This window comes from Pristiophorus japonicus, chromosome 3 (assembly GCF_044704955.1).
Source record: "Pristiophorus japonicus isolate sPriJap1 chromosome 3, sPriJap1.hap1, whole genome shotgun sequence".
Classification (NCBI taxonomy): domain Eukaryota; kingdom Metazoa; phylum Chordata; class Chondrichthyes; family Pristiophoridae; genus Pristiophorus; species Pristiophorus japonicus.
Genome location: NC_091979.1, coordinates 279,451,559 through 279,472,059, shown reverse-complemented (window position 1 = coordinate 279,472,059; position 20,501 = coordinate 279,451,559). Strand labels below are relative to the sequence as shown.

The 20,501-nt window shown below is 45.3% G+C and overlaps 1 protein-coding gene across 4 annotated transcripts in view; it reads right to left on the bottom strand.

The window, feature by feature from the left end:
- Positions 1-20,501, bottom strand: part of ptprea (protein tyrosine phosphatase receptor type Ea) — a 346,493-nt gene that overhangs the window by 48,256 nt on the left and 277,736 nt on the right. For 2 of the 4 annotated variants that reach the window (XM_070876757.1, XM_070876758.1), the window contains exons 5-8: positions 15,551-15,623; positions 11,516-11,589; positions 8,242-8,381; positions 5,898-5,988 (exon numbers count right to left, since the gene is read on the bottom strand). In XM_070876757.1, the coding sequence (XP_070732858.1) occupies positions 5,898-5,988; positions 8,242-8,381; positions 11,516-11,589; positions 15,551-15,623 (378 nt within the window). Of the gene's footprint in view, positions 1-5,897; positions 5,989-8,241; positions 8,382-11,515; positions 11,590-12,099; positions 12,240-15,550; positions 15,624-20,501 lie in introns of those variants that run through there. The other 2 variants (XM_070876759.1, XM_070876760.1) reach the window with 2 other exon arrangements.

Genomic DNA, 20,501 nt, shown 5'->3' with positions numbered 1-20,501 from the left:
GGAATACAAAGTTGAGGGCCTGTGTTTAAATCCACTAATAGAATCAATGAGCTGTGAAAGGCCAAGAGGTGGAAATTAGGTTGGAGGCTTCTTCATCATCATAGGCAGTCCCTCGTTATCGAGGAAGACTTTCTGCCACTCTAAAAGTGAGTTCTCAGGTGGCTGTACAGTCCAATGTAGGAATTCCAGTCTCTGTCACAGGTGGGACAGACAGTGGTTGAAGGAAAGGGTGGGTGGGGAGCCTGGTTTGCCGCACGCTCCTTCTGCTGTCTGCGCTTGATTTCTGCATGCTCTCAGCGACGAGACTCGAGGTGCTCAGTACCCTCCCGGATTTTCTTCCTCCATTTTGGGCGGTCTGGGCCAGGGATTCCCAGATGCTGGTGGGGATGTTGCACTTTATCAAGGAGGCTATGAGGGTGTCCTTGAAACATTTCCTCTGTCCACCTGGGGCTCGCTTGCCTTGTAGGAGTTCCGAGTAGAGCGCTTGTTATGGGAGTCTTGTGTCGGGCATGCAGACGATGTGGCCTGCCCAACAGAGCTGGTCGAGTGTGCTCTGTGCTGGGGATGTTTGCCTGAGCGAGAACACTGACGTTGGTGCGTCTATCCTCCCAGTGGATTTGTCGGATCTTGTGGAGGCAGCATTGGTGGTACTTCTCCAGTGCTTTGAGATGTCTGCTGTATATGGTCTACGTCTCAGCCATATAGGAGAGCGGGTATCACTACTGCCCTGCAGACTATAAGTATGATGCCAGATTTGAGGTCCTGTTCTTCAAACACACTCTCAGGTGACCGAAGGTTGCACTGGCACACTGGAGGCGATGTCTGCCCTTGCTGATAGTAGGCTCCCGAGCTATGGAAAATGGTCCACATTGTCCAAGGCCGCACCATGGATTTTGATGACCGGGGGGGGGCAGTGTTGTGTGGCGGGGTCAGGTTGGTGGAGGACCTTTGTCTTACGGATGTTTAGTGTAAGGCCCATGCATTCGTACGCCTCGGTGAAGGTGTTGATGATGGCTTGGAGTTCGGCCTCTGAGTGTGCGCAGATGCAAGTGTATTCCGCATACTGTAGTTCGATGACAGAGGATGGGATGACCTTGGATTTAGCCTGAAGGTGGTGGAGGTTGAACAGGTTCCCATTGGTTCTATAGTTTAGTTCCACTCCAGCGGGGAGCTTGTTGAGTGTGAGGTGGAGCATTGCAGCGAGGAAGATCGAGAAAAGCGTTGGTGCGATGTCGCAGCCCTGCTTGACCCCGGTCCGGATGTGGATTAGGTCTGTGGTGTTCTGTTGGTCAGGATCACGGCTTGCATGTCATCATGAAGCAGGCGGAGGTTGGTGAAAAACTTTTGGGGGCAGCCGAAACGGAGAAGGACGCTCCATAGTCCTTCACGATTGACAGTATCAAATGCCTTTGTGAGGTCAAAGAAGGCCATGTATAGGAGTTGATGTTCTTCCCTGCATTTCTCTTGTAGGTGTCGTGTGGTGATGATCATGTCCGTTGTACCTCTTAGTGGACGGAATCCACATTGCAGCTCTGGGAGGAGCTCTTCAGCCACGGGGAGAAGACGATTGAGAAGGATTCTTACAATGACTTTCCCAGTGGCCAACAGTAGGGAGATTCCTCTGTAGTTACTGCAGTCGGACTTGTCCCCTTTTTTGAAGATGGTCACAATTACGACATCTCTGAGATCTCCTGGAATGCTCTCCTCCTTCCAGATAAGAGAGATGACATCATGCATTTGTGCCAATAGTGCTTCTCCGCCATATTTTAGTGCCTCGGTGGGGATTCCATCTGCTCCTGATACCTTGTTGTTCTTGAGCTGATGGATGGGATGGCCTTTTCTACCTCGTGCAGGACTGGGGTTTTTCTGAGATGGTGGCGGGTAGCATGCTGCGGGATGGAGTCGAGGACACTCTTGTCAAAGTTAGAGTCTCGGTTCAGGAGATCTTCGAAGTGTTCCTTCCAGCGGGCCCTGACTGCCTTGGTAACCTTAATGAGTGCCTCTCCATTCTTGGCCAGCAGTGGAGTGGGGCCTTGGGTGCTTGGGCCATCGGTGGACTTGACTGCGTTGATGAAACCTCGCACATTGTGGCTGTCGGCCAGCTGCTGGATCTCCTGTGCTTTCTTCACCCACTAGCTATTCTTTAGGTCGCGGTTTTTTGTTGGACCTCGGCCTTCAGCCGCCTGTAGAGCTGCTCTGCTGCTCTGAATTGGGTTGCTGCTTTATGTTCAGAAATGCCTTGCGCTTATGGCTTATTAGCTCCTGGATCTAACCCATCTTGGTGTTTCCTGGTTGAGTGACCAAGCATCTCTTCACTGGCGCTGGTTATGGAGGCCTTGAGGGCAGCCCAGGCACTGTGGACACTCTGTGTCTCAGGGTCATCGAGGGTTGCCAGATTGGCAGTGAGGCACTGGCTGTATAGGGCTTTCTTACCTGGGTCTTTGAGTGTCCCAGCATTGATTTTTCTGCGACATTGCTTCTGTTGCTGTCACTCTTTTGGGGCTATATTGATGGTGATGACAGAGCGGATTAGGCAGTGTTCCATCCAGCAGTCATCGGCTCCTGTCATGGCGCGGGTGATGCGCACATCCTTGCGGTCCCTCGTTCGGATGATGATGCAGTCGAGCAAATACCAGTGCTTGGAGCGAGGGTGTTGCCATGATGCCTTGTACTTGTCCCTCTGACAGAACAAGGTATTGGTGATGACAAGGTCATGTTCTAGGCGTTTTGTCAGGAGCAGGGTACCGCTGGTGTTGGTTTTCCCTACCCCCTCTCTGTCGATCAGGCCTTCCCAGAGGTCTGTGTCCTTACCGATTCTGGTGTTGAAATCACCAAAGAGGATTAGCTTGTCATCCGTAGGGATGCGGGACAGGGATTGTTCGAGGCTGGATTGGAATTCCTCTTTAGTCACATCTGTTGGGTCCAGTGTTGGGGCGTACGTGTTGATGACTGTGGTGCACTGGTTCCGGGATAGGGTGAGTCAGAGAGTCATGAGGCGTTCGTTTATCCCACAGAGGGAGTCTCTGAGATGGCCCACCAGCTCAATCTTGATGGCGAAGCCAACTCCATGAAGGTGCCGTTCTTCTTCTGGTTTGCCTTTCCAGAAGGTATAACCACCACCTTGTTCTTTGAGCTGGCTGTCATCTGCCTGTCGGGTCTCGCTTAGGACAGCGATGTCTATGTCGAAGCATCTGAGCTCTCGGGCAACGATAGTAGTGCGCCGTCCGGTCTGTCGCTTTTGGGGTTGTCCATGAGGGTCATGACGTTCCAGGTCCAGAACTTCATTTTGAAGGGTGGAAGATACCTGTGCGTGGGGCTACCACATGGGTTTAGCAGAGCAAGGGAGTCTGAGACGGCTGGAGACCGGGCTCTATGGGCCTAGTTGCCTATGGTGGCATGTGAGCCGTAAGCTCGGTACTGGGCAGCACTTTAAGGAGAGGTGGTGGGAGATCTGAGGTGTGATGAGGGGTGGGGATGAGGGACTCTGGGGCCCTGTTCCATTTTAGGTTCTCAAGGGGTCGCAAGAGGAGTCAGAGTGGCCGCTGCCATTACCCGCGCCACGTGTCCGTCAGTGGCTCCACCGCAACTCCTCCAGCTGCTTTCACCTCCGCAGATTGGGCCGCCGGCCGAAGGGACACCGGGGCCGGCATTGAACTGGCCAAAGAGACTCTAGGGCCGGCGTTGAACTGGCCGAAGGGACTCCAGGGTCAATGTTGAACTGGCCGAAGGGACTCCGGAACCTGCGTTGAACCTGGCTGAAGGGATTCTGGCACCAACGTTGAACCGGTTTCTTAGGGTGCTAATGGCGGCGGGATGGTAAATTTTGTGCCGGAAAAAAGTTTGCGACGACAGCCAAAAAATTTGGTTGCTGCACCTGAGAGTGGAGTGGAGCACTAAAGGAGGCGTTCCACACCTGTGTTAGGGCGCTAGGCCAGTTGAGCAACCGAAAATCCGTTGCTAAAGAGCCGGCCTCATAGTGCCCGAAGCGAGGCCTCCCTGGGGGAAAAAAAAATCGGGACAAAAAACACAAACTACATTCCCGATAAATTACTGCCCCAAAATACAGCTGAATCACAAAAATACTTCAGAGAAATATTAATTTAACTTACCTTTTCCAATCATTCCTTCTTGTAGCGCCCCGGGACAGCTCTGCACGCCAGCTTTCAAAGGCGCTGCCATCACAGAACGCTACAGGTGCTGTTACAACCTAATATCGAAATGCTGTTGGAACTGGGGGTGTTGCACACCGGCTCGATGCTCCTGGGCGGTACTGGTCAGTGCCGCCGGCACCAGCACACTGAATGTGCCGAGCGGTGTGAATGCCGCGCTCGTGGCTCCGACCCCTTTCGCGCCCCTGTTATGACCCTTTCCAGGGGCACTAGGCGACCGCATTTCTACACCCCAACTGTCTAATCAATAGAAATGTGGCAACAGATATATGTGAAGGTATGATTCATTGCTCGTTGACACAATTTCCCCTCATTGTTATTGCACAAGGGGAAATTCATGATTTCAGATTTCCATCTACCATTGCTTTAGCAGATGCAAAATCCTTATCTCGTGCCCCCTTGATATGATCCAGAACTAATTACAGTTGTTTACTTGGCTGTTGATGCTGTGGAATCTGCCCGTTTACACAGTGAGCTGGATTCCACAGTACCACTGACAGCAACTGTGAATGCACAAAATGGGTTCAAAACCACAACTCATTTCCTGCCCACAGACTGTCTCCGTTATCTGGAGAAGGTCCGTACAGGCCCACAGAGCAAAAATAGTCCAGCATCCTCTGTGCTGCTGCTGTTAGCAGCGTCCTCTCATTTACAGTACAAGCGTGCCATCAGAGTTTGATGTGCAGCCACTGGCAGCGTTGTCATTGCATCAGAAGTTTTACACTACCGGTATTGTGATTCCAACCAGGTATTGCACTTGAAGGGAGTATAGACTGGAGATAGGGTTAAAGTGTTGCAGCCCTAAATCTCCGAGCCTTGCTCCTTTCAATGGTAGCTTCCTTCCAGGAGCGCGGGTTGGTGCATTTACTCCTACATCTTTTGTCCTGGGGTAAACTCACTGCAGGTTCTACTCCAGGTGAAGCTTGTAATAAAGCCCACACATCAGAGTAGAGCCAGAACAAAAACATTCTAACTTCCTGAGCTGTTGGTTTTCTATCCGGTGTCTGCAGTCTCTCTTGAAGTATGCGATGACAGAGATGTAAAACATCTCAAGGCAGCATGGGTGAAAGACAGTATCTGGAGTGCTGTTCAGCATATCTAATGCACGTAGCAATGTTAACAATCAGATATTATGCAGTGTCTACAATGAGCCCTACCAAAATGATTCCAGATATAAACATGAACAGCGTACGGTATACTCTTCAAATATTTTTAACCCTTAAGTTAGATCTTAATGATTATTGCTGTGATTTCACCTTAAACACAAATGCAAATTGTACCAACACGAGTCACTTAATAATCAGGCTTCTCCCATTTCTGCTCGTACCATAAAAATACTTAAAAACATTTCAACATAAATCATGTCCATATAAGAACATAAGAAATAGGAGCAGGAGTAGGCCATACAGACCCTCGAGCCTTTCCACGCCATTCAATAAGATCATGGCTGATCTAATACCTCAACTCCACTTTCCCGCCTGATCCCCATATCCCTTGATTCCCCTAGAGGCCAAAGATCTATCAATCTCAGCCTTGAAGATACTGAAAGATTCAGCATCTACAGGGGTAGAGAATTCCAAAGGTTTGCAACCCTCTGAGTGAAGAAAGTTATACAGCACAAACCTTCACAACATGGTTTGCAAATGTATGCGACAGAGTGTAAGATGGCACTGAACTATAATCTGAGGAAATGGAAATCGGTGAGAGTAACTATGAAGATGACTTTACCTGGCAGGATGTTGGGATATCGGTTTTTGTTCTTGTTCTCCTCTCTATTTGCTGCTTCACAGCATCCTACTGACGTTCCAATTGGCAGAGACTGTAGGAAAATGGGCAAAGATTAGAACTGATCAGTGGGGAGCCGAGATCGGTTGTACTGCAAAGTTATCGTAAAGCAAGAAGCCAGTTACACTTTAAATGCTGCAAAATATTATTCTCTTTGTACTTTGTTTTGAACCAACAGTGATGAACTTTTAGTAGCTGACCAAATCACCAAGGGTTGTGGTATGGGAGCTGCACTGCTGCAAGTTTGGCAGGGTGGGGCTCTCCCTGCAGACCAGATCACTTTCAAACCAAAGGGGCAGGCTCCTGTGCCATTCACTGTGCTTCTGAGGTACGCCCCTTGTGGGGGCACTGGTATTTCGAGAAGCCAAGATTGGTCTGGCCTGCCCAAAGCAGCCAACGAAGCACATTTTATTTGTGATCTCTTCCTTTACTGATTTTTAACAACAATCAATCTCCCTTTATTGGCCCAACTTATGGCACTTTTATGGCAAGTACACCTAGAAACCCTGGCCGTTTTTTACCCACCCTAGGCCAGGCATGTAAATTAATGATTTTCTCACCCTCACCATTTCGGTTGAGGATAGCTAATTTAGCCCAGGATCAATTGATACCACTTTTTCATTCAATTACTCATTATTTAACAGTGAAAACAAATTAATAATTAACAGTTAAAGTATAAGCAATAGTTTTATATGATTCAGGATCAAAAGGCCATGAACATGGAGTAAATAATCAGATACATGTACACACATTACATATCCTGGGGCTTTGTTGTGCTAACTCGCTGTTCTTGTGTACTTGGCGGAGGATGCTTCTCTCTGGCATCAGCCAACGTTTCCTGTGCAGTGGTGTGTTGTGGTGGTTGGTGATAGGGGACTTGTGTGGACCCCTAGGAAGGGATTCAGACAGCATGATACTTTTCCTATCTAAGCAGAGGACATGCATCACATGTTCTAAGTGGCATATGTGGATTAGTCCATATAATGCAGTTTTTTGATGAATACTAACAGAAACTGCCACAAAAGTTATTTTAGAAAGTACTTTTTCCTCTCTCTTAGCATTCCTCTTGCTTAATGGACCCTGATATTGCTCTCAGTAGCACCTGGGGAACGCTCATGTCCCAGGCACTACAAAGAGGATACACATGAAGACCTGTCACATCAGGTAATTGTCCCTTTTACATTGCTCCGCGATTTCCAGGGCTTCCACAAATGGCTGGACCTGTGCGTGCACTAGCAATAGGTGCAGGCTCAGGGTACCCATGGGAATGAGATGGGAGGGGCTCTCCCGAATCTCCCACCTCAATTTCCATTCTTGAGATAAGGGCGCACGTTTTCAGTGATGCCCCAAGAAGCTGGCGATGGGCCTTGTGTCTGGGACCCTGTCAGATCAGTGGGTTCTGAGGTGACCCGCAGCAAGATAAAGTGGGCCAAAACGCTAAGTCTTACCTTCTTCTTGCAGAGACCTAGCAGATCTTCAGGCCTTGGCTATTTCTGACTGTTATTCTCCAACAGCAGTCGGAAGGCTTTGAGGCCTGCAGCTGTGCCTATGTTCTAACCCCTGTTTGCAGTGTGCTCTGCCTGTCTAATGCCTGGGTAAAAGGGAACATGGTGTAATATTGGGGCCATTATCTCTTATCTACCAGTATGTGGATCAAAAACTTTGGGAAGACAAATTCTTAATTAAAAGGAAATGATTTCTTAGAAAAAAATGAATTAAATTAGATTGTTGTTTTTACTATTTTCTTTATTACGTTTTGAGGCTATGTAGACAGCCTGCTCCCCAAGGTTCTGCAAACAGTCCTACTCAGTTGGATACTGGGAGGTGTGTGAATGGTCAGGGTTCACTCAGTGAATTTCCCTCCTTGTCTTTGGACAAATAGCTCGACTTCACTTTGTGCTTCCACCCTGACAATGAAGCATGATTAGAAACTTGTCACATGAAAAATTGTGGCTACTAACTCACATTCTACTCTCCACGACAGAGCTTTGGTGCAATCAATTCAATATGTCATCACCCCAGCAGTAAAGAATTTGCTCTTAAGAAAACATTTTGTTGCAGAATCATATTTCACCACTTGGAAATTAATTGTATTTGTACGAATTATTATTCTAGGTGGTAGATCAACTTTAAGCAACAAAGCTTACTGCCAACTAAGGAAACAAGTTATACAAAGATAAAGATGACCTTTACGCTTATTGTGTTCCAGACTAGCACTAAGACCCACTGAGTCTGCAGTTCCTTCATATTGCCATAGAATCACATAAAAGGAAATTTAAAAACTCACATTGAACTCCTCCCGAAATAATTTGCCCTCATCAGCTGAGCGTTTCTGAACTTCATGTTCCAAAGCTTCCATTTGAATGGGGGGGTACCTCTTTGAAACTGTGGGAGATCTGGTGAGCAGCATCACTGTCTGTTGCTCTGCTTGACCAGAAATTGATTTAAGAGTTCAATAAAAGCCAACCAACACAAGTGAAAGACATTTGTGTATTATTGTATAAATCTAAGTTCATTTTTATCGCCAGTAGAAACAGAATAAATGACGAGGACAAGAATCAATAACACATTAAGGGTAGATTTTTGACTGTGCGCTCCTCCAGGAGTGCATAGTATAAATTTGACTGTGCACTGCATCAGATTTTCACATCATTTAACATAATGGTTGGAAAATTGAGCAGTGCATGCCCGGACTTTCAATATGCATTGCTGATGGGCAAGGATTCCCAGCAGAGTCCAAAATCAGAAAAAAATCCTTACCTGATCCAAGTCCAGAATTCGACCATTCCCAATCACTTCACACACATTCCCTCCCATATGTAGAATTCTGAATCTCTGTACATTGCATTAAGTGATGCTCAGTGCAATGCTTAGTGATTGTGTATGTACTTGATGGTGCGCATCTCACATTCATAGTGGTACCTGTTAGATTGCTCAATTTTAGGTCCCCTAATAAGCTCAGTGGGTGAAGTCATCACCCGGTTTGGCACTGAGCAATACAGATCAGAGAGACTCAGATTAGATCCCTGGTTCTGTGCCAAGTTAGTGTGTCCCTGCTTGGGTGCTGCAATTGATCTTTGTACCTCTGGCCTACGGAAGGGGAAAAGAAATCCTGCTCCTGATCTCTAACCAATGATTGCTGCTAGAAAGGGCATGTGCACAGGTGTTGGGTGAGCAGACTCGGCAGTGAAGTCCTTCACAATCAAATGGTCTGCCAAAACTCACCATCTCATCTCATGCAGGAAGAATGCCATTTTTGAAAGGTATACAGAGTGAGTTGCCCCCATGCAACCGCATCCCAACCAGGGTCAGCATCTTCAGGTTAGGAGCTGGGGGAGGGCGATAGAAAATTAGGAAAACAGAATCTCCCTTTTTACTTCATATCAAGTTGTGGCAATGTAAGAGTAAAAAGGGTAACATGCTCTGTGTTTGGATAATTAATCAATTGACCCATAACACAATAGAGGTTCACCAGATGATTCCTGCGATGGGGGGGATTGTCCTATGAGGAGAGATTGAGTAGACTAGGCCTATATTCTCTGAAGTTTAGAAGAATGAGAGGTAATCTCATTGAAACACACAAAATTCTTACAGGGCTTGACAGGTTAGATGCAGGGAGGATGTTCTCCTGGCTGGGGAGTCTAGAACCAGGGTCACAGTTTCAGAATAAGGGCTCGGCCATTTAGGACTGAGATGAGGAGAAATTTCTTCACTCAGAGGGTGGTGAATCTTAGGGATTCTCTACCCAAGAGGAAAGTTAAGTATATTCAAGACAGAGATCGATCGACTTTTGGATATTAAGGGAATCAAAGGATATGGGACTAGTGCAGGAAAGTGGAGTTGAGGTAGAAGGTCAGCCATGGCTGAGCAGGCTCAAGGGGCTGAATGGCCTACTTCTGCTCCTATTTCTTATGTTCTTATATAGTGCGAACAGTGGCCCCCTGCTACACTATGCAAGAGACTCGGATGGACTAAAGTTGCAAAAAAACAAAATCCCTGGATACAACAGGACTAGTTGTAGCTTAACTGACCAGGTTAGGAACAGATTTCTCTATGCCAGAATCATCCTTACAACATACTTCAGCAAGTCAATTTAAACAAAAAAATATATGAATCTAAGCCAATGGATTTGTAGGAAATGAGTTCTGCTGTTGCTGGTGATGTGCTAACATGGTGTGCAGGCACCTGAACACGCTGTGCTACAGACTGGTTCACACGAAGCAGATCTGCATGTGGTGAGCTCCAAGTTGTGCTATGCTTTCAGAGAAGGAGGAAAACGGAGGCCAGGGAGTCAAGCAGGTGAAGTCCCAAGCTATCTACACGTGTCTCCCAGAGATCGACTCGTGAGTGCCATAGACAGAAGCACTGACTGTCTAGCTGGGGAACTATTGGATGGGTTGGGTGTCAAGTAAATTTGAACATGAAGGGAAGACATTTTTAAAAACTGTGGCTGCATTTATTTCATATGTGCTGTCTGAATAGATCAAAACATAGAAAATTCAGGGACAATCAGAGAGGTCAAAATCAGGTCGAAATGATTTCAGAGCTCATCCCTAGCAACATCTAATTAATATTACAACCTTAACTGTAAAAGTGGGCTCTTCACAGAATTCCTAATTTAGTGAGATAGTTAATTTTGCCATCAAAAGAGCATAAAGAATGAATCTGAGCTTGGTAGTGTAAATTAGACTTTTATATCTCCCCCAAGAGACAGAACAAGGAAGTAAAATGAAAGATTTCATTATTATAGATATGATGATTTCATCATCTTTTTCTCTGAAAGGTTTAATTTTTGTCACAAGTCTATAAAGTGTGTAATAGAGTGCTAAGATGATCCTGGCCACATGTATACAGTATATTCACTGACATCTATTATATGAAATATAACTATTACAAAAAGTATGCTATGAGCAATTTTACATTAAATACATTGGGAGAAAATAGAGCTTTGTTCGTCCTAGTTAATGTCGGGATCACAATGTACAAATTCAGTCTTTTTCTGCATGAAGCAGTTAAAGTTCATGAATTAAGATTCATGATCGTTTTAAGTTTCTCAGATGCATGTTTCGAAACAGAATGAAATTCAAAAAGCAATATCATTTGCATATAAATGCAACATTTGCCTCTGATTCATGTGGCTTATTCGATTAACCTGTAGAACAGGAAATGTACGAAGGTTTGCTGAATATGGTCATAAGCCACTCACTTGTGGCTTTACAGCTCATGGATTATGTAGAACATAACCTACATAAGCCCAGTTGTGTGCGATTCAAATTGTATCTTTTAACTCCTCATTGCATGTTGAGAACAGAACTCACACATACAAACAAATGCAAATAAAAACAAAAAATGCTGGAAATACACAGCGATCAGCTCGCACACGTGTATATATAGATATGAAAAATGGGTACCATTTTGGTTGAAGATGCTTCATCAGGACAGAAAGGGCAAAGGGCCTCTTCCTAAAACATAAACCTATATTTTCTTCTGTTCGGATGCTGTGCATTACCAGCGTTTACTATTTTTATTTCAGATTTCCAGCACAAACAAACTCAAATTACCTTGTTCTTCTAAAATACCATTTGGAATCTTCTTCTCGCCCCCAATGACAACGTCCTTTTTCCTTTTTCTTAATCTTAAGAAAAACATAAAACATAAACATATGTGCAGGTAGAAACCTCCCAGATATTGGCAGGTTTCCTACTTTCAATTAAAGCATTTGCCTTGAACCAGGTTTAACACAAGTTACTTTGTAATACATTCTTTAAATTCAGACACTTAAACTAGTTAAACTTAAGCCGTATGATGTGGTGACTAGGTATAGAACATCCATTATTACAGCATGATTTTAAAGCACAAGGTTAGATCAGGAAGTTAGTAAATGTAAATTGTACACTTACAAATAGATAGATGGAAACAGATTGACAGAATTAACCCGGTTATTCTAAGATACATGCTTAAGAAAGAAAGTTAGAAATGTGGCCGTTAGGCCTATATGAGGTAGAACCTGCAGAAAAGGAAATGAGTAACTGAGTTGAGATCGGAAGCAAGTCACCACAAGTAGCTTAGAACTAGCTGCATTAACACTTAAGCTACCCCCGTGACAGAAGCAGCACCCAGCCTGGATTTCTGGTATGTTACGTACAAAATATTTCTGTCTTCGGTGTTGTAAAAGCTAGATTCCTCCAGACTGTTTCAATGCACTCTCCTGGGACCTTATCAGCAGCATCAATATTTGAATTGGCGGGTGGGGCAAGAGTTCTTGCATTTCCTATTCTGTAGCTACCTTCCTGTGGCTTTAGACAAGAACTGCTCCACCTATTGACTGGTGGAGGTTTTGATCTATCCTTTGCTATGCCTGTGATTGGTTGTGGACTTGTTAAAGATGGAGGTTCTGTACAAGTGGATTTTTTTTTGTTTGTCTAGGCACAGAAAGGCAAAAAGAATTTTAAAAACTACAGTGCACAGGGAATCTGCAGCAACCGTGGAAAAGCTGTGCAAGCATGTTTTTGTCACAAAGCAAATGAAAAAGCCCTTCGCTCAACGTGCCCCAAAAAGCATTCCGTCAGTGAGACATTAGTCTGGTCTGGGTGCAGTTTAGTGCCGAATGTCGATCGGCTGAACTTTCCTGTGGCCAACTCAGTATCAAAATGATTAATAGCTCCTGATGTAGCTTTGTACATGTGCATAGAGGTGGCCTAGTGGGGGGGGACTAGGCAATTGACATTCAGGTGAAGGCACTTAAGGGGAAACGGTAGACTGGGGCGGGGGTGGGGAAGAGAGGTGGAGTCTGGCAGCCTTTGGAAAGGCTCAGAAGCCATTTCAAGCCACTGGCAGCATTTGCTAATGCTAAAGAGGCAGAGAGGTAGGAAATGAAAGGAAAGTCGAAGCAAAGACACAAGGGGGCCAAAATTGCCTCTTTGCGCAGGGCCAGTTAGCACTATCGGCCAGCGCTACTGGAGCGCTGATACATTAGTGCGCGGATGTGGCGGCCACATCGACCTGTGCCAATTTGCCACCTAGGCTCCGCTGGCGAAAAGTGGTTTGTGCACGCCCCACGGGAGCGAGGTCTGCGCGGGACGATGCCACTGACAGCTTTTTTGTGTCGGCCGACTTTTCAGTCAGCCCGGCAATGGCGGCCGCTGATTTGGCTGGGCCGCCAACAGACAGGCTGGCACCCCCTCTTGGTGGCCGAGTGGGCAACGCTGAATGTGCTGCTCAGATCACAGCATCCCTCCCCTTTTAAGAGAAGGGGAGGGACATTGCGACGTGGCACGTTAACGACGCACTGATGTGCTGAGCGCGGAACTGAGAGTCGTGCTCCGCAAATGCCGGGGGAACGCCAGGGTTAGTGCAGTCAGCATTTATTTTGCACAAAGAGCCAAAATCAACATCGGGGCCGCCAGATCCCGCTCTGGCGCAAACTAATCTTCATCAGCAAAATGACCGCCCCAAACCCAGCACGGGGCAATTTCGGCCCCAAAATATTGCTTTCTGACTAGTGATGGAGCAGTTGAGCATCTGACCCTTTGTTTGTTGAGTGGAGGCAGAGCTGTATGAGGTGGTAGCAAGGAGAGTGGCACTTATATGCAGAAAGGAAAATAGATTGGGGTTGTTAACTAAAATATTTGCCCCCGCCTCAGCCCATCTGTTGCTGAAACCCTGGCCCTTGCCTTTGTCACCTCTGGGTTCGACTATTCCAGTTCTCTCCTGGATGATCTTCAATCCTCCATAATCTATACATTTAAATTCATCCAAAGCTCTTCTGTTTATATCCTAATTTGCACCAAATCCCATCTCCCCTGTCCTTGCTGACCTATATTGCCTCCCGTTCCTGAAATGCCTCAAAAGTAATATTCTCATCTTTGTCTTTAAATCCCTTCATAGCCTTATCACTCCCTAGCTCTGTAACCTCTACAACTTTCCACACCTGAATTCCCTCCCTAACCCCTGCTGGCTCTCCAGCTCCTTCTCCCCCTTTAAGAGCCCTTTTAAAACCCACCTCTTTGACCAAGCTGTTGGTTATCTCTCCTACTTTGGATCAGCGTTCATTTTTTCCTTACGCCTGTGTGAAACACCTTTTTCTATTTTAAAGGCAGTGCTAAATAAATGCCAGTTATTCTTGCTGTTGTTCATCTAATCGTTGCCCAACCTTCTTTACCTGCCTTGTGTAAGAACACTAGATTCTGCTTTGTTATGGTTATTTTACACCCATCAATTAACTTCAGAACAAATTGGTTTTAAGAGCCCTTTCAAATGACTGCAAAATTGTTTTGTTGGACAAACTTGGAGAGTCAAATCTTTGTGTTACTCTGAGCCTCCAAAGGCTTCAGAAACATTTGTCTCATGTCTCCAAATTCTGCGATAAATCTAGATTATCCTGGCATGGAATTGTGAGACTTTTAGTGTGTGGGTCATGAAGCACCATGGAGTAACTTGGCATGATTTCATTCTCTGATAATTATTTTAGAATCCTGGAATCATAGAATGGTTACAGCACAGAAGGAGGCTATTCGGCCTGTTGAGCCTATGTCGGCTCTCTGCAAGAGCACTTCAGCTAGTTCCACTCCTCCGCCCTTTCCCCATAGCCCTGTAATTTTTTTACCTTTAGGAACTTATCCAATTCCCTTTGAAAGCCACGATTGAATATGCCTCCACACCCCTTTCCGGCAGTGCATTCCAGATCTTAACCACTCGCTGCGTAAAATAGTTTTTCCTCAGGCTGCCTTTGGTTCTTCCGCCAATCACCTTAAATCTGTGTCCTCTGGTTCTCGATCCTTCTGCCAATGGGGACAGTTTCTCTCTATCTACTCTGTCTAGGCCCATCATGATTTTGAACACCTCTATCAAATCTCCTCTCAACCTTCTCTGCTCCAAGGAAAACAACCCCAGCTTCTCCAGTCTATTCACTTAGCCGAAGTTCTTCATCCTTGGAACCATTCTTGTAAATCTTTTCTGTACCTTCTCTAAGGCCTTCACATCCTTCCTAAAGTGCAGTGCCCACAATTGGAAACAATACTCCAGTTGAGGCCAAACCAATGTTTTATAAAGGTTTATCATAATTTCCCTGCTTTTGTACTCTATGCTTCTATTTATGAAGCCCAGGATCCTGTATGCTTTTTTAAAAACTGCTTTCTCAACCTGCCCTGCCACCTTCAATGATTTGTACACATATACCCCCAGGTCTCTCTGTTCATGCACCCCCTTTAGAATAGTATAGAATTTTAATTAAAATGTTGGTCCATTTGGACAAAAAGTTAAATTTTTTTGCTGGATCTTCAAGCACAGGAGAATGCCAGATGATGTAAACAGAAATATTAAACTCCTTTGTCACTACTGCAGGGCTATTAGAAAATGATTTGCAGATGACTGCGAGCAAATTGCCTTCACCGTATACTTCATAAATCTCAAAAACAACTCATTAATGCTTTACAATGGGATGCTTTGTATGAGCATTACACAAGTCATGTTACATGTGATTACATTTGGATTACATACAAAATCTCTTAGCCTGTAAGATGCAAAATATTTTCTGTCAGAAACATATTTACAGAAATTATAATTTAAAAAACATTAAAAAAAATCTGAAGCCTTACCTGAAATAAACAACAACTGCAATACAAACCACAATCACCAGTGGCACGATTACATATACGGGAATATACAGATCTGAATAAAGTAGAGAAAATAATTTTGAAAACAAGCACAGACTCATTAAAACCATACACTGAGTTTTCAATAACTGCAGACATTTGAACATGGTCCAGACTTTGTGGTTTGAAGTTAGTGCGATTGTTTGTTTATCTTTTCCTAATTTGTTCCTCTCCAAAAGACACCAATTGCCACTGGACTACAGGAACCCTCTGGTGCCATGGTCACCTGACTATTCCTCATGTGTGAGGATTAGAGAGCAGTCAGCTTAACATTGGGCGTAGGAAAAATAATGGAATCCCTACAAAAGGAGAAAATAGAAGAACATCTATAAACCAAAAATGAATAGTCAGCATGGATTTCAAGAGGGAAAGTCTTGCTTGATCAACCTCATTGAATTTTTTGAAGAGGTAACAGAGAGAGTAGACAATGATAATGCAGTAGACGTATTTATCTAGATTTTCAAAAGGCCTTCGATAAGGTACCCTATAATAGACTGATGAACAAGGTTAGAGAACAAGTAGCAGAATGGATAGCTGGCTGGCTTCAAGACAGAAAGCAGAGAGTAGGGGTAAAGGGTAGGTATTCACAGTGGCAGAAGGTGGCTAATGGTGTTTCACAAGGATCAGTGCTGGGATCACTGTTGTTCACAATTTATATTAACAATTTAGACTTTGGAATCAAAAACACAATTTCTAAATTTGCTGATGACACCATAGTGGGGGGGTTGGTGGGGGTGGGGGGGGACAGGGTAGGGGGTGACAGGGTAGGGGGTGGAGGATAGCTAATACTGAGGAAGACTAACAAGTTACAGGAGGACATTAATAAACTTGCAGAATGGGCATATAATTAGCAAATGAAATTCAACACAGATAAATGTGAGTTATTAAATTTTGGTAGGAAGAATAGGGAGGTCACTTATTACTTGGACGGCGCGCGTCTAGGTGGGGTTGAGGAACAAAGGGATCTCGGAGTTCAAATGCACAAATTATTAAAAGTTGCGACACAGGTTAGCACGACATAGATTTGAAAAGTACGGAAGTTATGCTAAACCTTATTCGAACCTTGGTTAGACCACACTGAGAGTACCGCGTACAGTTCTGGTCGCTCTATTATAAAAAGGATATGGAGGCACTGGAGACGGTGCCGAGAAGATTTACAAAGATGATATCAGAAATGCAAGGATATACATATCAGGAAAGGATGATTAGGCTGAGTCTCTTTTCTCTTGAAAAAGGGCCGGGGAGTGACCTAATAGATGTCTTTAAAATTATGAAAGGTTTTGATAGAGTGGATACAGAGAGAATGCTTCCACTTGTGGGAAAGAGCATAATTAGAGGCCATCAATATAAGATAGTCACCAAGAAATCCAATAGGGAATTCAGAAGAAACTTCTTTACCGAATGGCCTACTCCTGCACCTATTTTCTATGTTTCTATGTTAAAGAGCAGAGAGAATGTGGAACTCACTACCACAGGGAGTGGTTGAAGTGAATAGTATAGTGGTCGAGGCCTTCAAAGGAGCAGCGTGAAGCCCGACCCGGCATTCGGCATGGCGACCCCGGCCTGCAAGGACCATTAGCAGGTTGGGGCCTTCAAAGGAGCAGCGTGGAGCAGACCACTTTACTGTGCAGCGTGAGCCGGTTCAGGAGGATGATGGCTGTGAAGAGGGCAACTGGATTGGACGTCACCATAACCCAGCTTGGTGATTAGAGCATGGACAGGTACAGCAGGAGCGGCGAGGTAGGGGCAGAGGAGCAGCGAGAGATTGCAGAGTGACGTGATCGGGGCCCAGGAGAGGCATGAGTTATGGGGCTCAGAGGCAGCACGGGCCAGCCCATACTGCGATATGTGTGCGCACTAGGTCCGTGCAGCAGAGCTGGTCTCCAGTCACCTTGGTTAATCCTTGCCACTGGACCAAGACCTAGCTCTGTCAAGCCCGTGTGGTGGCTGGTGTGCAACGGGCATCACACGTTAAAAAAAAATCCACACACAGGCATCTTCCACCCTTCAACATGTAGTTTGGGACCTGGAATATTAGGTCCTTCATTGAAACACTTGTAAACTCATCCCTTTTTGGCGTGGAATCAAGTCATCCTCGATACGAGGGACTGATATGATGATGATGATAGATGCACTTAAGGGAAGGCTAGACAAGCATATGAGAGAGAAGGGAATAGAGGGTTGTGCTGATAGATTTAGATGAGGAAAGACAGGAGGAGGGTGGAATGGAGCATAAATGCCGGCATGGACTGGTTGCGCCGAATGGCCTGTTTCTGTGCCATACATCCTATGTAATCCTATGTGAGTTCAGATGGTGGGTGTTGGCAGGTTTATTTTAAATTCATTTAAGGGATGTGGGCATTGCTGGCAAGGCCAGCATTTATTGCCCATCCCTAATTTGGTTGCGGAGGGTAGCATAGTTGGCTCTCATCTTGTCCTGTTCATAAATGCATGCACTGCAGCAGAGATCATCAGATAGCAATCAGGAACAGGAACCCTGCCGTATATTTTTCCCCCCTGGTCTGTGGACACTGAGACCACTTATAGTATCCCTGCTCCTTCCCTGGTTGAGATCAGCTAATGTAGCTCAGACGCGGGGCGAACTTGGGCGGGGGTAGTGGGGTTCAATGTTGCCTCTAATTTTCTTTCCGCGGTCCCTTTAAATTTGCTGCGCGGCCATGCATGCGTGGTAGCTTCCAGTGGCAGCAGCAGGTGAGCAGGTCCTACAGGACCTCCCGACTGCAGCCGCGCACCTTAGGGGAAACATTGGTGGGGGGGATTTCCATTTTTCAGTGGGAATGGGATGGTAGTAAGCCAAAAATCCCCCAAAAAGATTTACTGCCAACTTTCCGTCATTTTTATACTCGATGTGGTTTTCCATGGGGCCTTAAGACAGGAGACCACTCAAAACACCGGGAGTCTCATTAATACATTTAAACTGGGGCCCTGTAACATTTTTAAGGACCTCAATGCAATTTTGGTCTTCCAATGGGCCGCGTGTGCACAGCGCACACTCCGCGCAGTGGAACTGAACATAGAACGACCTAACCAGTAGTCCTTAACATGTGTCTGTTGAATGAATTTGGGGATCCAGGAGGAGCAATAATCATTGTGTCTGCTGCTGGTCCCTCCACAGCCCCTCCAAAAGATATTGCCTGTGCCCCATCTCCTTCCCAAGGGGCCTCCAGAATACCTGCCCTCTCCCATTCGGCGAGCTGCTTATCAGCGTTCGTTTAACACTGGCAACTTGCTGTTTTTATTATAATGAAGCCAATCACCAAAATCTATTGGTTATCCCACCGGCAACATCAGATAGGTAGTGTGATCGCCCCACCTCATGTCTGCCAAATCGAAAATCACCCCATGACTTTATGGTGCATTTGCCCACTGTGCTATCAGAGTAGTCAGTGGATTTTGTTTATTTGTACATTAATGATTTAGACGAGGGGATTAAATGCAGTATCTCCAAATTTGCGGATGATACTAAGTTGGGTGGCAGTGTGAGCTGCGAGGAGGATGCTATTAGGCTGCAGAGTGACTTGGATAGGTTAGGTGAGTGGGCAAATGCATGGCAGATGAAGTATAATGTGGATAAATGTGAGGTTATCCACTTTGGTGGTAAAAACAGAGAGACAGACTATTATCTGAATGGTGACAGATTAGGAAAAGGGAAGGTGCAACGAGACCTGGGTGTCATGGTACATCAGTCATTGAAGGTTGGCATGCAGGTACAGCAGGCGGTTAAGAAAGCAAATGGCATGTTGGCCTTCATAGCGAGGGGATTTGAATACAGGGGCAGGGAGGTGTTGCTGCAGTTGTACAGGGCCTTGGTGAGGCCACACCTGGAGTATTGTGTACAGTTTTGGTCTCCTAACTTGAGGAAGGACATTCTTGCTATTGAGGGAGTGCAGCGAAGGTTCACCAGACTGATTCCCGGGATGGCGGGACTGACCTATCAAGAAAGATTGGATCAATTGGGATTGTATTCACTGGAGTTCAGAAGAATGAGAGGGGACCTCATAGAAACGTTTAAAATTCTGACGGGTTTAGACAGGTTAGATGCAGAAAGAATGTTCCCAATGTTGGGGAAGTCCAGAACCAGGGGTCACAGTCTGAGGATAAGGGGTAAGCCATTTAGGACCGAGATGAGGAGAAACTTCTTCACCCAGAGAGTGGTGAACCTGTGGAATTCTCTACCACAGAAAGTAGTTGAGGCCAATTCACTAAATATATTCAAAAGGGAGTTAGATGAAGTCCTTACTACTCGGGGGATCAAGGGTTATGGCGAGAAAGCAGGAAGGGGGTACTGAAGTTTCATGTTCAGCCATGAACTCATTGAATGGCGGTGCAGGCTAGAAGGGCTGAATGGCCTGCTCCTGCACCTATTTTCTATGTTTCTATGTTTCTATGGATTATGTACCACATTTCTGGAGTCAACAAACCTTTGATTTATGAGCGTTTTATATTGTAAAGGAATATATTTGTAACAAGTTTTGGAAAGCAGTTTTGAAACAAACGTAAAGCATTCTGTTATGTGATATGCTCCTCATATACTGATGAAAATAAGAAAGACAATACAAACTCCCTTTGTATCCAGTGCACAAATATTACTGCCATTCACAGAGGACAAAACTTAATTATTTGCGCTGATTAATGAGAGCACAACACTACAGTACTCTACCCTCTTAATGTCCCAATTTGAATATGAACACCAAGAAATATAAATGAATATTGTAGGAACAAATTCTCAGAGGAGAACAACAATATCCTGGTTTGGGGGCGGTACTGAAGCATGCAGTGGAATGTATATAGTGCATATAGCAACATGTTCACTGAAAAGGAAATATAATAGTGATAAACAGAATAGAAGGAAATGTTTCATATACTAAGAGCA